The sequence below is a fragment of the Pteropus vampyrus genome, unplaced genomic scaffold (genome assembly GCF_000151845.1).
Source record: "Pteropus vampyrus isolate Shadow unplaced genomic scaffold, Pvam_2.0 Scaffold31, whole genome shotgun sequence".
Classification (NCBI taxonomy): Eukaryota; Metazoa; Chordata; class Mammalia; order Chiroptera; family Pteropodidae; genus Pteropus; species Pteropus vampyrus.
The window spans coordinates 1,152,205-1,166,960 of NW_011888812.1; the positions used below are offsets into that span (position 1 = coordinate 1,152,205).

The following is a 14,756-nucleotide window of genomic DNA, read 5'->3' on the forward strand; positions in this document are numbered from 1 at the left end:
ATCTGCATTTAAACAACATTCCCTGGTGGTGCATAACCATATTGGGGTTTGAGAAGTACTGATCTAGTGTGATCTTGAAGAAAGAGTTAGGGACAATTTTTTTGCACTATGCATTTCTCTATTGATCCATCCTTGAGTTTGTGGGAATTTCTGTGTGTCATATTCACTTGGATTTCCCCTCCTTCAGCTTGGTAGACTATAGTAGTGTCTTCCCCTGACCCCTGCCCCTCACCTTTCCCAGAAGAGAGCTCTTCCCCTTGACCTCTGTTTTCAAGGGGACTGTAAGATCTCTCAGCCCCGTCTATGCCTTTGGAGGCTGGCTCTCTCTTCTCCAACCCCCAGGACTTTAAGCTGACTTTGTGATGCTCTCTTAAGTGACCATGAGAGAGACATACATAGATGGTTAGACCTCAGCAGCTTTTATTGGATTGAATAAATTTCACTTCTTCACTGCTTTTGAATTAACTATTTAATTAACTATTTAATATTCCTATATTATTTCTTCTTCAGCAATGAATTCCATTGAAGAAATCTGTAGAGAGCATCTATGGTAGCAAAGTCTCTAAGGTAGTTTTTTTTTCGGAGATACAAAGGTGGATAAGACAGAGTTCATGACCTTGAGCATACAATTCACAAAGGAGAATAAGACAATACTTAGATACTTGTAAAGAAAATCAGGACATGACAAAAGACATTAGGATAAATATTCAGCACGTCTCCTGGAGATTCAGAGAGTAGCCCTCACAGTAAGTGGGAATCTGTGATGACTTTGTGGGGTGGTCAGAGTTTGAAAACTAGGTAGGAATTCAGCAGGGAGTGATTGGTAGAATACAAACTCAAAGAACAACATAGAAAAAAGACAAAAGTTGTAGTTCACTTGAAGAATAGCTAGTGAAGAGCCTCAATGCCTGCTTTGGCAGTTTTATGCCTAATTTCAGTAGATAATGGGAAGCTACTGAAGGTAACTGAGTAGGGACATTACATCAGAGTAGCTATAATAACCATTGTGGGGCCACGGTATATCGGCACAGTTAGCAGATGAATGATCTGGACCACTCTGGAGAGAAGCAAAGGTGTCAGAGAGAAAAGAACCTTACTCTCTTGCCTCATTTTCACCTGCAAATGGTCTGAAATTGGGGTGTGTGAGTGCGTAAGAGAGAAAAAGATGGGAAAGAGAGAGGGGGAAGGAGAGAGGAAGAGAATTATGTTGGGATAAGCAAAAAGCTAATAAGTTGCTGAAACTGTAGCAATGCTCAGCTTTCATGGTACTTTGGGGAAGATGGGGAATGAGCTTACAGTCTCAGAGCATTTCAGGTCTCATGTCCTCATTCAGCTCCCAGGGGTAAGTCTTGTACTGGGGAGGGCATGCAGACACACAGAGGTGGAGTGATTGGTCCCCACCACAATTGGGAAAGAACCATATTTCCAAGAACCTCCTCTTCTGAGATTGTCTCATGCTCCAACCCCCACCGACACACATGCACTGCGGTTGTGTTCCCCGTGACATCTGGCAGCCAGCAGTGCATCCCCTCGTCTGGGATTGTGCCCGAGAACAAACACGGGTCCCTCACGGAACCACCTCCTGTTTTGCAGTTTCCAGTGGATTTTTTGGAGGCCAGTGGCATGAAATCCATCCTCAGTATTGGACCAAGTACCAGGTGTGGGAATGGCTCCAGCACCTCCTGGACACCAACCAGCTGGACGCCAGCTGCATCCCTTTCCAAGAGTTTGACATCAACGGCGAGCACCTCTGCAACATGAGCTTGCAGGAGTTCACCCGGGCGGCGGGGACAGCCGGGCAGCTCCTTTACAGCAACTTGCAGCACCTCAAGTGGAACGGTGACTATCTCTTTCCCTATCTTGCTAGGAGCCGGCTGAGAAGGTAGAGACTTTGCAGCCAGCAGGATTCCTTGTCAGGGGCATCAGAAGATGGTCTCACTTCCGAATTACTGTTTCCAAGACAGGGAAGTAGGAGGGAAGTGAGAAGATAGGCATGAAGCCTAGAATGTAAGATATGTCTAGTTCTCTACAAACCCAGTGCAATTTAATTCTTTCCTTATGGTTAATCTTCCGGGACACAAGGGCTAGCCGGGCATTCACAGAATAGTTGCTGCTCTCAGAAAACCTTTTCTACGTTCCCTCACAAACAGGGTTTAATAGTTTAATTCTCAATTATACGCTTGTTAAGATCATCATAGCTACTTGTTTTTTTTTAAAGTCTAGATCTAAGTTCTTAAGATAGAACCTAAGGGTGGTAAAAAGATATACAAAATTGGATCTATGTTTGCGTTTTAGAAGGGGAGAAGGCTTACAATATTTCAGCAGATTTGTAAAAGTTCCATTAATTTAAAAAAGCAGGGGCGGGAGGTGTAGAATTAATGGTCTGGACATGTGTGGGATGTTTCTGCAGTGATTTCTGGAGTTGGCACTGCCCTAGAACCCCAAATGTCTCTTTTGAGGTCTCACTTAGCACCCAGATAGGCATCATTCAGACTCTGTCCTTTGTTGACAGTTTATTCACACACACGTACATTCTATACAGGCTTGTAGGACATGGTGGGCAGACAACTCACCTTGCAGAATGTCTTCGATACTGTCATAAAGTTCCCCTGATAATGACTGTAAAAAGCTAGCTCTTCAGAGAACTGTGAATATTTTGGAAATCAGTGATGTATAAGACTAGTGAACTGTCCTGTCCACATCAGAATGAGCAGGTCCGTCTTAGCAGCACCTGTGTTTAGGCAGGTAGCTAGGGCTGTGGAAAGCACGAGTTCCAGGGCTATGAACCACGTTTAGACCCTGAGAGCTCTCATCGACACTGTGGAGGACCCAGAGTCTGGTCACAAAGGTGGCAGCAGTAGTGGCCATTTTGGATGACCTTATTCAGCTCCTGGGCACTTCCTTCTTCCCACCCACCTTACAGAGGTGGTTGCTCATTTTTCTTTTACTAGAACCAAACCAAACAAGGCTCTATAAATAACCCCCAGGAATCTTCAGAAAGAACAGACTTACAGTTGAAGAATTAAAAATATTTACCTCCCACCTCCAATGAAATCTAATCCTTTAAAGTTTTGCTTTGATTGCAGCCTAAGGCAGGGAATCCTGAGAGGGGATGCGGCCGTCTTTGCCTTTCCATCTATGACCTTCCATCTTTGACCTTCAGTGGCTTGTTTGGCCCCACTGTGTGCTGTCGGTGCCTCTGCAAATGCCTAATGACCAGATTTCTCACCTTTGTTTTGTTGTTTGTCTTTTTGTAGACATTCTATTAATTTACAACTGTTAAGTGTTCACTTATACTAGACACTCTAAGTGAATTGATTCATTTAATGACCTTATGAAAAAGTGTTGTTCCCGTTTTACAGATGAGAAAACTGAAGGTCAGAGAGGTTAAAGGCATGACCCCTGCTCCCAAAATATTTATAATCTGTCTGGGGAAGAAAAACATGAGATTTATTCATAGATATATACATGCTTTTACATATGACTTATCTAGAGAGAAGCTGCAAGGCATAAATAAGGGAAGAATCACTGCATTTATCCACATAGCACATAGATTGGATCTAATCAAAATGGGTTTTGATTACATTTAGGATTAAAAAAGAATCGTTAGTTAAATTAAAATGATTTTCCTTATATTTTTGTTTTCATTTTGTATCATATCTTAGTTTTGGAAAGCACCTTAGAAGTCATCTAATGACTTTATCTAGTTTAATCCCCTAAAATTACAGATGAGAAAACCAAGACCCAGAAAAATGAAGTGCCTTGCAGTTATTAGTGGAAAAACTGGCCTTCTGATTTTTGAAGTTCTAGTCCCACCGTACTGGATGCCTTCCATATTCAAGCCCCAAAATTCCATCTGATGTGGGTGCCCTAGCTACTGATTTTCTGGACCAGGGACCCAGGCTTGGGTTTGTAGATGCAGAGAGGGAGGCCCCTCCCATAAGCACATGGAGGTGATCAGGCATGGGATTGACAGAAACTCTTCCAAGAAGCCAGCTCCATCTTTGTTTAAAATCAAGTTTTGGCTCCATGCGAGCCCCCTCTGACCTTCCCAATCTGTTCACAGGCCAGTGCAGCAGTGACCTGTTCCAATCCACGCACAATGTCATTGTCAAGACCGAACAAACTGGTGAGTGATAACAGACAAAGAGAGCCAACTTGGTAGGCGAAGCCCTGGGGAGGACGGTTGGGAGGGAGCAAAGGGGAGTATGAGAGCAGGACATAGCCAATATTTTGGCAGGAAACCCAGGGATGCCTCCTCCCTGTCTGTCTCCAATGGGCCGTGAGCCTCATCGCTTACGCTTGGGATGAGTGACTGCCAACTATTTCTGATACCTAGATTGATGGTGAGCCTAATTCTGCCCACACTTCTCTGCTCCCCACTATCGGTTAGGGCATCAGACAGGCTCTGGTCCAGGAGCTGGGGAAAACGCCAAGTCTAAGGGGGCCTCCTTCTCACCACAAAGAGTCAGAGGACTTGGACAAGCTAAGAAAAGCAAGAGGAGGGAAGAAGAAGGGTCATTGTCTCCTCTCCCCATCTTCCTTTGGTGGGGGTGTTACATACACAAAAAAGGAAGATGTGAACTTGCTGTGGTACCTGCCATAGGCCCTTGGAGCTTTTGCAGGGATGAACAAAGGTAGCTGTGGAACCCAACTCCTGCCTTAAGTGCACTTTTAGACAAAAGACACCATTCTGGGCTCTGGGCTCTGCAGTCCCATAGTATCTACATTCATTCCTGGTCTTCTTCTCCTGCCTAATCATCCCTCCTTTCTCTGTCCCAAACTCTCTCCTGGGGACTTTCTATCTCTCTTGGAGACTTGCAGGGGACAGTAATTTCCTCATGAAGTTGTGTCCCATGGCCTTGCACCAATCAGAGCTCCTTGCATATCGACCACTGGCCTACAGCCTCTTAGTCTGGGGAGAACTGTGTGAGTCCCCCAAAGTCCACTGGCCACGATAAAACTGGGCAGCTGCCACTACTGCAGGCTCGCTTCCCAGGTCTTCGTCAGTGAGACTGTGGGACGACTGAGTTTGCCACAGGCCTACCTGAGGGATGCGTGCCAGTCACCAAGGGCAGAATTTGACCCAGGGGTGATTTGCGAGTCACTCAGAGCTGAAATTGTCCTCATGCAGTTATTTACTCTTTTATAAGGGGGCTAGTCTACCATTATTAAAGGAAAAAAGAAGAGTTGCTAAACATGTTAATTAGGAAGCTCTGTCCTTCCCCGACAGACCAGGGGTTGGGGTTCCTATATGATCTGTACTTTACGGGTCTGACTGCCCTAAAGACAGATACAAGTCTTGGCAGAGAGATGGTGCCCCCGCCCCCAACCCCACTTGTTGTGACCAAGCAGAGAGCCTCATCGGAGAAGCCAGGGTGGTATGGCGAGGTCACAAACCGCCTGATAATTCCTCCTTGACCATCCAGACATTCTAGTGTTGCCAGTTCAGAAAAGCTGAGCCGAAGGGTGGAGAAGAAGGTCCACCCTAGGAGGAGGGGAGAAGAGGCTCACAGAGGGGCCAACACCTCCGAACCTTTTGGTTCAGTTTGTTTTCAGAGACAACAACAGATGTATGAGGTGATCCAACAAGGAGAGAGGGTGTAACCCCAAGAGATTGGGCTTGGGGTGCCCAAACATGTAGCTATTAGTTAAAATACCAGCTAAATCCCTATGTCGTAAACAGGAGGACTTAGCCAGTGACTCAGGTTTTATACGTTTTATGTTATAAAAACAAAATGAAACTCGGCCAGTGGTTTACCACCCCGGCCCTGAAATTCAGAACCCAGGCAGGAGGGGAGCTGAGGGCAGCTTCCATCTGTGAGGAGAAGAAAGCAGGAAGTTCCTGGTGGGGATGAGGTGAGAGCTCCTGCCAGATCTTATAGCTCTTGGCCAGCCAGGAAAGAAAATGCTTCTGTTGGAGACTAGCCCAGATGTGGGGGTTGCGTAGGAGTTGGGCTTCATTTGGGGTAGGTGGAGGGGACTTTCCTTTGAATCTGAAAACTGAAGAGTCACTTGGAATGAGATGCGCTTACCCAGCACACTGGGGAGACAGGGAGGAGAGGAAAAGAGACTGGGGAGGGAGACGGGGAGGGAGAGGGGAGAGACAGAGAGACAGAGAGAAATGCTCTTTTAAGATGAGGCAGCGGGGTCCCACTTTCAAAAGTTGTTTGATTTGGTAACACTCTCTTTCCCTTCTCCTCAGTTTCGTTTTGAGAATTTTATGCCGCCCCGTAAGCTAATTGGAGAAATCCTAGAGAGAGGGGGCCGTCACCCAATTTGAGGAGAGATCTGTCTGGATCGTAGCAGTGGAGACACTATGATAAAACTGACTAGACTTTTCTTGAAAGAAACATCATTAATTCTCCCAGGAGAATATGACTAGAAAAAGATGCTCATTAATCTTAAATTTATTTGTCCCTAACAATTCTTTTTTTGTAGTATAAAAATATTTTGGTAATTATATAGTAGAATGAAAAATAATACCAGGCTTCTGAACCCATCCCTGCCCTGTGCACACTGAGAAAATTTCCAGGAAGCCAAAGCATTGGTCTAGGACAGAATCTCACTGTCGCAACTTCCCTCACTCCCCTAGAGATGTGACAGGTGTAGAACACACGGAGAGAGCCATACAAAGTCCATTTCCCTGGGACCCTAGAAGAAACATGGAGTAGCGTTATTATAAAGTAACATATGACTGAGGCAGAATCATACCCCTTCTCTCCGAGGACGACCCCCTATGTCTTGAGCTTCTTTGATGAGCAGTGAGTTAGAAAAGGTGAACTCTTCCCTCAGGGACGATGATTGCTGACTTTTCTCATTTTCTGTCCTTTGCAGACCCTTCCATCATGAACACCTGGAAAGAAGAGAACTACTTATACGACACCAACTATGGTAGCACAGTAGGTAACTAACTCCCTAACATTTAAGGCCCCATTGCACGCTTATTCTGTTTTTCTCACAGTCAAAAAGTTGTATTACAAGGAGGGTGCTCTTAATGTCCTTTATCTTTTTATTGCTATAGATCTGTTGGACAGCAAAACTTTCTGCCGGGCCCAGATCTCTATGACAACCACCAGTCACCTTCCTGTTGGTAAGCTGTCCTGACATCAGAGGCTAAGTGTGCCTCATGCAAGGGCTTACTGAGCATTAATGAGAATTACCAACATTCTATGTTTTTACTTTGCTGGAGTCTTTCTTATTAAAAGGTCAGGAAAGGAATGAATTACTATTTATAAAAGATCTGCTTTTGAGCCAATATTTGTACATTGAAAATGGCCATCAAGGATGACTCTAGGAAAAATGTCTCCTGTGACACTGAGTCACTCTCTCGTGACAACAACCTCTCTTTTTAACAAAAACTTGCTCTTGGGAAATTATTCACATGTGAGTATAACTTATAATTTAATTTCCAACAAACTATATTTGGCTTTAGAGAAAGAATATCTAACGGTGGCATTCGGAGCTCTGTGAAACCAGTGGTGATGGTCTTTGGGTAGAGAGATAGCAACTGGAAAATTTTCAGAACCCCAGGAATCATACTATTTTGTCAGTTTTTGAAATCTCACCCCGATGGCATCTCAGGATTCTCCAATCTGAGAAATTACACTTTGTGAATTATGGTGTAAGGGGTGGGGTGGGGGGAGGGCGGTGGCTATCCATGATTCAATCACGGTTACACTGAGTGAGAAGGTTGGACTGCTGGGATTCTGGGAGAGGGGCTTCAGATTACATTCCCTCCCCCTTTTATAAATAGGCACATTGGGATGGACCGTGCAAGAACGAATGCGCTAGGGAGGTGAATAGAGGGTGTCGTCTTGTCCCTTGATCTGGGTACAGACTTGTGGACCTGTTCGTGTGTATGAAATGGAACTTAGACGTTCCCTGGAATTGAATTCGGGGCAATATAGATTTCAATGACTTTATGAAAGAAAGCACAGAATCAAACAACAACCCCTCCCTCACTGCCTCTTTTTTTTTTTTTTTTTGCTTTTTTTTTAAGTGTGTTTTTGAGAACTGAAATAATGAAAGCTTTTGGTTTGAGGTTCTGTTCAGGTCGAGCCCCTAGAATGAGAGGGCTGGGAGCCAGTGTAAATGCTTCTAGAACTGAGGTTAAGAACTGAGGCCAATTGACTTCTCTCTTTCCTCCTCCCCTCAACGACTCATAGCATAATGTGTCATTCTAAGTATTTCTTGAAACTAGGAAACAGATCAAACACTGGCTCTTCAATGGGTTTGCCCTTCTGGGGGAACTGAGCCAACTGAGGTAAAATTTCTGTGGCAATTGTTGCCACTCAGTCAAGAGCAAGTGTTTCAGAGCTGAAGAAACAACTCACCCTGCTCACCCTCTGACTTCCTTGCACACTTCCTAAGGTGTCACCTCCCACGTCCCTCCGGTTGGGTCTTTGGCTTATGGCAAAAGATTCCAACTAAAAATAAAGTTGAACCAACCACTTCCTGAGCCTCAGGGGTTGTTAGGTCTTGAGGCACCTGTGAAACCTAAAAGCCATAATCACAGCTTTACCGTCCTCACAGCCAAGTCACTCTTCTCTTTTCTATATCCTGACTTACCTTCTAGAATCTCAGAAGCTCTAGAGGACTTAGAGGCCGGTTTCTGCTTTTATATTTGCAATTAACAGAAAACTCACTGAGTCTACCTATCCCGTTTTTGAATAGTCCCTCTTAAAACGGGCTTTATAAATCCGCTCTACATTAATCTCTCTTGATACTCCATCCCCTCAGCCCTCATTCCTATCCCCAAATTGTAACACGGACTGGAAAATAAGATAAGCAAGCCAGGCCCTCTATCAGAATTATTACTTAAAGAATCAATTCAGTGTCAGGGGTTGACAAATTCTTTGGAGTACCAGCCCTCCAGTAGGATATTTAATTACAGCTCTATATGAATCAATTCCTTTCAGAATAGTCTCTATTGTATGAGACCAGACCCCTATCCCCCTCCTACCCGCCCCAAAACAAAACAAAGACCTTTGTCATTTGTCTGAGTCTTTAGATTTCAAGCTCCCATTAAATTGAATGCAGTTAAATATCTTTCTATGTTTTAATGCAAGTTACAAGCTGAGCTAAGGCGAGGCCCAACATAAACTGATGCCCTCTGTGATAAATGCAGGTGGGGAAGCGGCTTTGTTTTGATTTCTCTGTCATCTACCCATTTCATAAAATGGCCGCCGCCAGTGTTCCTGATCTGCCCGATAGTCCTTGAGCCAATCACGCCAACTCAGGCTTGATGTGTTTATTCATTGACTTGTTGAGCCTAAAGCTAGGGTGGCACAGTCTATTATAACACTGAAATTTGTATATCCCGTAAAGAAATGGCTCACAGCTGAATCATATGCAAATGCTTCTAATCTTTGCTTCTTGCGAAGCAGCTTAACTGAAGTCAAGATCTGCGACTTGCATCATAAGCCTGTGGCGTGGTGCTGCCCCTGCCCCATCGGGCCTTGGTCCGAGATGTCTGGGAGCTGAGAGAGAGAGAACCAAGCTGGACTACTTCCCCAGAGCAAGCTATTCTTTTATAAACATGAATAACTTAACCGTATAGTTACCTTCAAAGGTTTGGACTATTATTTGGGGGTGAGGGGAAGACAGAGGATGAGAGGCCATCATAGGAAAGAGAGGTTTCAGATAAAAAAAATTAGTGCTAAGGCAGGTCAGTTATTCCACAGCTTGCCCTCGCACACTGGTAAACGGGACAAGGAGGCTGGAAGAAATTCAAGTTTCATTTAGCCTTTGGCTGCATGTTCCTCTGTACGATGATGGGAATATTTTTATTTGGGGATTTTTTAAAAGTTTGGTCTTTCCTGAGCTGGATAGAGGTCTCACCTAGGTAAATAGCTGACATCACAGAGGAAGAATTCCCTCATGGTCTATCTGGTCTGGGGTTTTTTAATCTGGAGTCCATGGATTCCTAAGTGAACCACAAACGCCTGAAATTGTTTACGGATTGTTTTGTAAGTGTACACATATTTGCATTTTTCTGGGGACAAGGTCCAAGGTTTCCATCTTATTCACAAAGTTACCTTAACCCCAAAGTAATTGATTCTACATCAACTTGAAACCATACACAACGACTGAGGCCAATAAGCTGAGAGACACTGGGGTTTTCTGAATTTAACCCTGCCTCTGAGGTAATGGCCCTGCACGCCTCCCGGCTGCCATTAGAAGAAGAGCTTTGCTTGTGGCCTGCTGGGTAAATGCCACTCTTTGTCTGCAGAACAACGTGGCCCTGTCAGAGTGATGTATCACTTGGAAATCAGGGTGGGTGCCAGATCTGTTGCAATATTGTCACATCCTGATGGGATGTTGCAACCTCACCCCGAAACCTGCAGGGAGGGAGAGTGGAGTCTCCTTGCATTTCCTGTGAATTTGTCCTTCTAGATTTCAGAGAAACCCGAGTCAGGTGCAGGTCTCCTGCTGACAGTGCCTGAGGAGACATTCTTAACCAGAATAAGAGGTTTCTTTTCTCACCAGATCTTATTAAATCCCTTTTCTCCATTCCACCATGACTTTCAGAGAAACTACTGGGAGCCCTGAGTCGTGACAATCTATGTGGTCAGATAGGTGGATGTGTCCATGCACAGTGGGAAATACGGGATCATCGTAGGAGTTGTCTTTTCCCTACTAACTAGAGCATTATAGAATTAGCAGGGAAGACTTTTGTGAAATCTGTTATGTGCTACCAGCTTTGCAAATGACATAGAATAGTGGTTACGGGTAAAACCTTTTTGTGTTCACATCCTGGCTCTATTCTCGGGTTGTGTGACTTTAGACAAGTCGTTTGACCTCTCTGTGTCTCTGCTCCTCCGCAGCTACAAACTTCGGACCCTAATAGTACCTGCCTCATAGGGTTATTGTGTGAATTAAATAAAGTGATTCAGGTAAAGTGCTTAGCACAATGGGTGGTATATAGTAAGTGCTCAGTAAACAGTAGTTATCCTTCTCGAACATTTTAGTTACGAGCTATAATGGTTATTCAAACTTTTTTGAATTATGGACCACTCTTGACAATTGAATGAATGCTGTGGACCCTCTCCCTTTGCAGGTAGTTTCAGTCAGCCTGCCATGCCCTTAAAGACCACACATGCATGGGTCAGTGAACCCTACGTCAGGAAGCTCTGATGTAATGCACGCAGAAGGGATCCATTTCACTGGCCCAATTTCTTAACAGAATTGGCTTGCATTTCAAAACTACTCTGTATTAAAATTGGTGGATTTTTAATTATGGGATTTTGAGGTAATATCTGCCTTGGTCCTCCTGACACCTGAAGTGTCCACTGACACATACGCGCGTGCGCGCGCGCGCGCGCGCGCACACACACACACACACACACACACACACACACACACACACACTGCTGGATCATTTAGTGTTCTTTTCAAGAAGTTTTATTTCACAGATCCGCCTCTGTCATCTCTTTGGTGATAGTCACAAAGGTTACCATAATGAGTTATTTGTTAAACTAATCTGTGTTTCCATAGTCCATGGTGGCCCTCTGTACTGAGCTCAGGCCAGTCAATGGCCTCTTTGTCAGGCTGATTAAAATGTAACTTTGCATGCCAAAAAAGGCACTCCTTTGGCTTAAAAGTCATTTTTCTTTGTTATAAACGTTTACATTTTTGTATTATGAAAAAAAAAAAAGAAAAGAAAATTACTTTCAATGACCTAGGTCCTTCAATGACTTTCCATCTCTCTCCAATAAAAGCTAAAATCCTAAAAAGGTCTCACAAAGCCTTAATGATCTGAACTTCAGTTCCTACCCTTTGCCTCTTACTCACAGCCCACTTCCTGCTCTGTGGACATACCAAACACACAATGACTTCAGGGCCTTTGCGCTTACTATTGTCATTCTTAGAAGACTGTTCCACAAGCTCTCTGCATGGCTGTCTCCTTCACACATCCTTTTGGTCCTCTTATCCGAGAGGTCTTCTGTGACCACCTTATATTAAATTACAAATTAGCCCCATCTCCACACTTTCATTCTTAGTTCTTTCCCTGCAGTATTTTTCTCCATAGTACTTATCTCTGTTTTGTTTTGGACACTAGGCATGTAGTACATGCTAAATAAATATCAGTTAAATGAGTGGATGAATGAATGAAGGAAATAGGTAAATTAAGCAGCTCTCATTTTTCTCTTTAGCAGAGTCACCTGATATAAAGAAGGAGCAAGACCACCCTGCCAAGTCCCACAACAAAAAGCACAGTAAGTTGTCTGGCTTTCAGATGGAGCTGGGCGTGTCCCTTCATGTTGGGTGTAACCCGAGGTCACTAGTTTTTAGACAATTATTGCCTCTGCCTACTGACCCCAGTTCACCTCAGACTGAGGAGGGTGAGAAAATAAAGGCATCACTTGCTGACAAAGTAACCCCCACGACAGTTGCTTCTCAAAGTGGAACTTCAATGGGTATTTCCCCCTCATTCTGTTCTATTTGTTTTAACAGAGATGCTCAGTGAATAAGAACTGCTTGCAGGCATGGAGTTAGAGGGTTCCCCTTCTCCAGGAAAAAAAAAAAAAAAAAAAAAAAAGCGGAAGGAGGAGAAAGAGGGGAAGAAAGAACTGATGTGTATTATTTTTTTTCTTTTGCTGAATGTTGGCTTCCTACCTTTGTGGAGTTATTATTCCGAGAAATGACTGTTTATTCTTAAGATTCGACAGTGCTACTTGAGAGTTGCATTTTCCCCAATAATAAAACCTTATAAAAGTGTATGAAATATCAGAGACAAGGCATAGGGGGAGGCATAGAAAGAAATCGAGATAGTATAACCTAGAAGTTATAGGGAATTGGACATCTATATTTATCTGCTATTCCATGTCATCTCGCAGAACAGAATTAGCACAGCCCCTCAAACTGGAGGACTCGGGGTGGGGTTGTGTGCCACAAGTCTAGTGCGGGTGAAATTGAATTTGGTTACTAATCTCATTAAAGTAGCTGCTTCATTTTCAAATTGCCTTCCTTAACCTCTGTGAGAGCTCACCTGAATCTATTCAAGGAGTTCAAATTCTAGAACCCAACTGATGTGCATTTAGCTAAAACACAGTTGCTGGGGGGGAGCGATTTAATTGGTTGAGGTACTAAATAAAATTGGTTGAAAGCTGCTCCCTTGGGAAGCAACAAGTTGAAATGAATCCCCAGCAATTTGTCAACAATATTTAGAAGATACTCCTCATGATGCAGGGCACTTAAGACCTATTCTTTCAACGTGGCTTTGCCATTTGTTAGCTGTGTAACCTCGCCGAGTCACTTAAATTCTCTGTGTCTATTTCCTGATTTGCAAACTGAAAACTTCGTGCTAGTTCTTTCTCAAACACCTTTTTAAAAAATCTAATATTTGGGAATTCTGTGATCTGGCTTCACTGGCGGGTAGGGGAGAACTGAGTATCTCCTACTCTATGGAAGATACTCCAACTCTTTGGTCATTCTGCCTCTAATTCACTGTGACTGGGGCCATTACTAGATGCCGTTTCTGCTTCTCCTCAGATCCACGAGGGACTCACTTATGGGAATTCATCCGTGACATCCTCCTGAACCCAGACAAAAATCCAGGGTTAATCAAGTGGGAAGACCGGTCTGAGGGTATCTTCAGGTTCTTGAAATCCGAAGCTGTAGCTCAGCTATGGGGAAAAAAGAAAAACAATAGCAGTATGACCTATGAAAAACTCAGCCGAGCGATGAGGTGAGCGGTTTCTAGTCTCTGAACGTGAGAAGGCCACACGACCAGCTGTTTCCCTGGCAGGCTTAGTCTGACGAGCCACCTTACACAATGTCCTTTGTTACAGATATTACTACAAAAGAGAAATTCTGGAACGTGTTGATGGACGAAGACTGGTATATAAGTTTGGGAAGAATGCACGTGGTTGGAGAGAAAATGAAAATTGAAGGTGCTGACACTTGGAACACAACCTGAACGTACCCCAAATCATAACAAACCAAAAACTTCTGGACATAAATATTTCAAAGACTATTTTTCTCTGATATTTATGTACCATAATGGGGGGAAAAATCTACTTCTAACGGGAAGAAGGAACACTACAGTCGAAAAATTATTTTGTTACTTTGAAGTATGTTCTATATGGGGAACAAATGTACACAGTTTTCTGTGAACTATGATGCTGTATGCGGTTGTGATTTGTTTTTGCCTGTATTGTGAAATTCTTTTCCACTACAAGAAGAACAGGGTTTGCTGCCCTGTGCTTCTTGCTGAGAGAAAGAAAAAAAAAAAATCAGAGGGCATTAAATGTTTTTATATGTAAAATGATTTAGGAAAAGGTGACGTATCCTTCGCACATAAGCATCCACACGGCTTCATCAAAAGAGGTGGGCAGGTTGCTAAGATGAACTCCAGGGTCTCAGACAGACAGGATGAACCAGAGGATGCTGGGAAGTTTAACCTGACCCTTAGGAGCCACTGAGTGGAGAATGAGGATTTCCAAAATCCAGGAGGACTAATCACTGCATAATCACATGACTTGGCAATGTTTAAATCAGTGAGAAGAGTAAAACTGGGGCCTTTTACTCGTTCGGGAATGATTTCCCTGATGCCAAGGCTATCTTTGCCTTTCCCACCTGGGTTATTGGTAAAAAAACTTCAATTGCCATCTCTGCTCACTTCTAGTTATTTAAGACAGGGTCCAGCCTTGTTTATTTTTATCTCAATTGCTTAAAAATAAATGGGAAAAGGAGATGGTGATGAGTTTGCTCTTGTATTCTTATAGTCCATGGTTTCTCAATTGGCACAA

At 43.7% G+C, this 14,756-nt stretch overlaps 1 protein-coding gene across 3 annotated transcripts in view; it reads left to right on the plus strand.

The window, feature by feature from the left end:
• EHF (ETS homologous factor) overlaps positions 1 to 14,275 on the plus strand; it is a 35,604-nt gene extending 21,329 nt beyond the window's left edge. For 2 of the 3 annotated variants that reach the window (XM_011356812.2, XM_023528660.1), the window contains exons 3-9: positions 1,594 to 1,839; positions 4,067 to 4,129; positions 6,838 to 6,906; positions 7,025 to 7,093; positions 12,159 to 12,221; positions 13,498 to 13,693; positions 13,797 to 14,275. In XM_011356812.2, coding sequence (XP_011355114.1) covers positions 1,594 to 1,839; positions 4,067 to 4,129; positions 6,838 to 6,906; positions 7,025 to 7,093; positions 12,159 to 12,221; positions 13,498 to 13,693; positions 13,797 to 13,896 — 806 coding nt within the window. In that variant the 3' untranslated portion in view covers positions 13,897 to 14,275. The remainder of the gene's footprint in view (positions 1 to 1,593; positions 1,840 to 4,066; positions 4,130 to 6,837; positions 6,907 to 7,024; positions 7,094 to 12,158; positions 12,222 to 13,497; positions 13,694 to 13,796) is intronic. The other variant, XM_023528661.1, reaches the window with a different exon arrangement.
• The last annotated feature ends 481 nt before the right edge of the window (positions 14,276 to 14,756 follow it).